We start from the raw sequence: 5,021 nt of genomic DNA on the forward strand, positions 1-5,021 counted from the left end.
TGTGTGTGTGTGTGTGTGTGTGTGTGTGTGTGTGTGTGTGTGTACAGAGAGATTTCAAATGCTCCAAATGCAGTAATATCTGCTGTAGTGTTTCTAAGGTAATGAACTTTGTCTTGCCCAGTTTGTGCAGAGGCCCAGTCTCTGTGCTCCGTGCTGTCAGAGGCAGCAGACGTGGGGCTGGCCCTGGATCTTTCTCCTGAGCTGACTCGCGCCGTCACCAACGTTATCTGCTCTCTCTGCTTCAACTCGTCCTACTGCCGAGGCGACTCAGAGTTTGAGAATATGCTGCAGTACAGCCAGGGCATTGTGGACACTGTGGCCAAAGACAGCCTGGTGGACATTTTCCCCTGGCTGCAGGTAAGCAGCAAGAACTCAGAGCAGAAACAATCAGACCGCAGTGTAAATGTAGGCAATCAACAGAAAGATAAAGGCCGCCTCGTTGCGTTTCCTTAGTGGGATTACTGCCACTCTGGTGTTTCTTAGAATTTATGGTGAAAGAATGTGAAGAGTGTCTGATCCACACACATTTGCAGTGCATGTTTATAATGATGCTAGCACCATCGAGCTCTCGCAGCACATTGTGAGCGATGAGCAAGAAGGTGACAGTTGCACCGTGATGTTTATCAGGCTGTTTTTGTCTTTATCACAGATCTTTCCTAATGCAGACCTACGTCTCCTGAAACACTGTGTTTCCATCAGAGACAAACTTCTACAGAAGAAATTTGATGAACACAAGGTAACCCTTTAACCACGGGGCCATTAGTGTTTGAAATTTAAAGGTAGTGTACAGTACAAACTGCTGTCTTGGTCATGTGCCCCGTACCTTATACCACATACTTGGTTCCTTTCATTTGTACAAATGCATCGGCAACATTTGAGGCAGAAAAACCACAATGTTGTAGTAGAGCTGTGATCCTGTGCAGCTGTGAGATGGTGGACATTATCACACAGAGACATACTTGACTACGGCGGTCACATTAGGTTGCTTTGCTAAATAAATACAAAGCGTTCTGTACGCTGTATCCTGTACGCTGGCATGCTGCTCCCTCACAGGTGAATTACAGCGACCACGTGCAGAGAGACCTGATAGACGCTCTGCTAAGAGCCAAGCGCAGTGCGGAGAACAACAACACATCAGAGATAAGTGCAGAGTCCGTGGGCCTGAGTGATGACCACATTCTCATGACAGTGGGAGACATCTTTGGCGCTGGCGTGGAAACCACTACCACTGTGCTCAAATGGGCCATAACGTACCTGATTCATCACCCAGAGGTAAGGCTCGATCAGCAGCAGTGTTTCCACGAGGCGCGTGGCGTGGGTTTCAAAGATGTCTGATGAAAACGACCCTTCTCCTCCTCTCTGTCTGTGGTCTAAAACATGTTTAAAACTCTGAATCTAATTAAGTTTAAGCATCTTTTTACAAACTATACCTATGCAACATCATCAGCACACACAAAGTCATTAATAAACTCAGTTGTTGTCAAGCTGCAAGAAAACCACAGCTGAATGAAGCATACAGGCTGCAGGTGGCTGCAGCTGCAGATCAGGTTACTCACCTGCCTGGAGTGTGAATGTGAAAGCACACATATGAAAACATGCCAAGTCTCACAACACGTAAGTGATGTTAATCTGAACTTGTGTAGTAGCGTGCCACGCCCTTTATTCCCATTAATGTCCAACTTGCAGCAGCCAATGGGAATAATATTTTTATTGATTCTAATCAAATGCAACAGAGAAAAACGTGTGAATGCTGAGTGTGTGAAGCCGTTAAAGAGCATCTCCGATGCACAGTGACTCTACTGCTTCATGTTTAGGTGCAAAGACGTATCCAGGATGAGCTGGACAGGACGGTGGGTGACAGCCGCTCTCCTAAACTCACCGACCGAGGCAGTCTGCCCTATCTGGAGGCCACCATTAGGGAGTTATTACGGATTCGCCCCGTGGCACCTCTACTCATCCCCCACGTGGCTCTCTGTGACACCAGGTACAGTGATGCTCGCTGAGTTCACCCATTTAATAAAGCCATGTTGACACACAGCAGAGGTGACTGCTGACTGCGTCGATCTATTAAAATGACACACTTCTGTGAAAAGTGACCAGGCTGTTTATTAGGACAGCAAGCTTACTGCTCTGTACTGACAAGTAGGACTGATCTGGGATCTTCTGTTTCTGAATGAAGTCTTAAAAATACATTTACCTGATGCACAAACACCGTTGTCAATCCCATGAGTGAACTGGGAGCTCTTGTCTCTGTAGCCTTGGAGATTTCACAGTGAGGAAGGGAACTCGAGTCATTATCAACCTGTGGGCTCTGCACCATGACGAGAAGGAGTGGAAGAACCCAGAGCGGTTTGACCCTGGTAAGAGCAAACATCTGTCCACAGTTTAATATCCAGTTATGGAAACTGATTTTATTCTCTGTTTGGTTTCTTCCCTCAGTCAAGGATGATTAATGGTGATAGAAAGGCAGACACTGTCTCTGGCTCCTATCATTGTTATGGCTTTTGGCTACTTAAGTTAATACACAATAACAGTGACATCAGGGTGCTTTGAATTGTATGTTAAAGACCCGACAAACACCCTGTTTTTGATCGTTTTTGGGTTGAAGAAGTCACCTGGATGAGTGACGAAACGTTTCTGCCACTAAAAAAACGGCCACGTCCAGATGAACAGAATCAACCTTTGGGGATTTACTTACCTGGATCACTGAGCATGCATCAAACGATAATTTTTGGACTTTCAAATTCTCCAAGGAATCTGAAAGTCCAAGGAGAAAGGACTCTAATAGCAGCAAGTCAGTGTCTCACCAGGAAACCCTCACCTTAGGGGATACCTGGAGTCTTGTTCCCGTTTGATTCACCGCCACTGTTTTAAGATCGAGACAAATACATGAAGTCCTGAACCAACATATGTATACAGGCTGGATCTGACAGTTCTTTTAGTTTAGCTTCTGTGACCATCACAGCTGGTGAAACCTGTTGTTGTTGCTCTGCAGGCCGGTTCTTGAATAGTGAAGGCACAGGACTGACGATCCCATCACCCAGCTACCTGCCCTTCGGTGCTGGGCTGAGAGTATGTCTAGGTGAGGCCTTGGCCAAGATGGAGCTCTTTCTCTTCCTGTCCTGGATCCTGCAGCGCTTCACTCTGACTGTCCCACCAGGCCATGATCTGCCAAGTCTGGAGGGAAAGTTTGGAGTGGTCCTGCAGCCGGCCAAGTACAAGGTGAATGCCACAATCAGACCAGACTGGGCAAGACATAAGTGCCAGGCAGAATAGTCCTATGGCTGTGAATACGTACGCACCATCAAGAAGGAAAGCAAGCTTGCAGCACTGTGACAATCTTATTTTTCTGAAGTGTAACAGTCTCCTGTAACAGCTCCAAACAGTCTCTTTATTTTTCTACTGTGAGGAGACATATCGGCCGATGTCGCTGACTCTGCTGACATCAGGAGGCAGGATGCTTTCTCATTTTCAAATGTACAAGGTGACGTCTGTGATGAGATCACATAACACAGGATGTACACCCAAAATTTACTGCAAAAACGAACCCACAACACAAAGATGTAACCAGGTAATCTCAAAATGTAACCACTTTATTTTGATCCTGAGAACACAAATAAAGGTTTACACGGTAGGAATGTACTGCAGTGAAAGGAACAGGATGTCCGGTGTGGAGATACAGAAATTCTTTTATTGCTGCCGTATAACCTGCATCATTATAACTGCATTAATAACATTCTTTACAGCATCATTCCACTTAATAATATTTCTCACAGTCTTGATACTGCATTACAGCTGTTTATTGAAGATGTCCATTTGAGGATCCTTTTATTATGATAACTTTTATTACAGGTACAGCCAGAAGTATTTTATGCACATTGCATATCTGTGCTTATTTCAAGTTGATGTTCGGTTCATTAAAGCTTCACTGGCGTGACTGTCCAGGTGATCCATGCTGAGGGAAACTAGAACATAGAAGGATGACTGCATACATGCTTACAGTACATATAACACATATAATCTAGGAATGTGTCCGGCCTGAGGCCTTAACTCATTTGGAGTCTCACTATATTTTACTCTACTTGGCAACAGATGACCAGAGTCAATAATTAGCCTCAGACGCTCTGAGGGCTTGAAGTTTATTGCCTTGTTTGGAAGGTGTTATAGAAAAGAGAAGTTCTATGTCTGTTTGTAGCCATTAAAGATGTACGATTAACTGTGACTACTGTCTGGAACCTATTCTGATCTGTCATTGACGCCATGGGGGGGCGTGTACCCCACTGCTTTGTAAGTGTCCACAACATGTATTTTGGTCAGAGGACATGTGCTGATGTTTTCTCCTGGTAAATAAACTCATCGTTTGATTGCACTTCTCTGGGGCCTCCGTGGTTTGTCTCACTGCTCTGCATTGATTGATTTCGCCACACCCTCTATCAAATGTAATGTTTATGTTTATGTTTACTCAATATAGTAAATATACTTGCATATACATATAAGTAGGAGAACTGCTTAAGGACAAGGATGTATACATAAACATATCCAGACCCAGCTCGCAGGAACCTGTGACAACAGTTTGTCTCCTGTTGCTCCGGCTTTTCTTTTAATTTGGTGTTGAGTCATAAACGAATCATCGTCCTGCATCTGCACCCTTCATCAGTGTGACTGCAATCACACCTGCAGCGTCACATCAAACGTTCCCATTTTATCCTTCTCACCTTACTACTCTACATTGTTGCTCTGTCCATTAAGGGCCATTCTGTTTTATTTAAAGAGCAAATATTGGGCCCATGTGGAAACGTATGCTCTAAAACGACCTCTTTCTATGTTTTTATGTCTCATACATGTAACTGCAAAAGCACTTCAAACCAGTTTGTCATACAAGAAAAATTTAATATGACACGAGAAACAAGTTAAAAGAATTACCTCACAAAATACTTCAATGTGGCATCACCAGGTTCTCACCCAACAAGAATCAGATGCTGCGTTTAGACTTTGGGCTTCAGGATGTATATCATACAAAC

At 44.3% G+C, this 5,021-nt stretch overlaps 1 protein-coding gene across 1 annotated transcript in view; it reads left to right on the forward strand.

The window, feature by feature from the left end:
• Positions 1-4,369, forward strand: part of cyp17a1 (cytochrome P450, family 17, subfamily A, polypeptide 1) — a 5,988-nt gene extending 1,619 nt beyond the window's left edge. Inside the window, exons 3-8 of the mRNA XM_005747419.1 lie at positions 122-357; positions 650-736; positions 1,054-1,272; positions 1,815-1,984; positions 2,257-2,360; positions 2,996-4,369. Coding sequence (XP_005747476.1) covers positions 122-357; positions 650-736; positions 1,054-1,272; positions 1,815-1,984; positions 2,257-2,360; positions 2,996-3,276 — 1,097 coding nt within the window. The 3' untranslated portion in view covers positions 3,277-4,369. The remainder of the gene's footprint in view (positions 1-121; positions 358-649; positions 737-1,053; positions 1,273-1,814; positions 1,985-2,256; positions 2,361-2,995) is intronic.
• The last annotated feature ends 652 nt before the right edge of the window (positions 4,370-5,021 follow it).

This window comes from Pundamilia nyererei, unplaced genomic scaffold, assembly GCF_000239375.1.
Source record: "Pundamilia nyererei isolate P.nyererei 1_Seehausen unplaced genomic scaffold, PunNye1.0 scaffold00197, whole genome shotgun sequence".
NCBI classification, from domain to species: Eukaryota; Metazoa; Chordata; class Actinopteri; order Cichliformes; family Cichlidae; genus Pundamilia; species Pundamilia nyererei.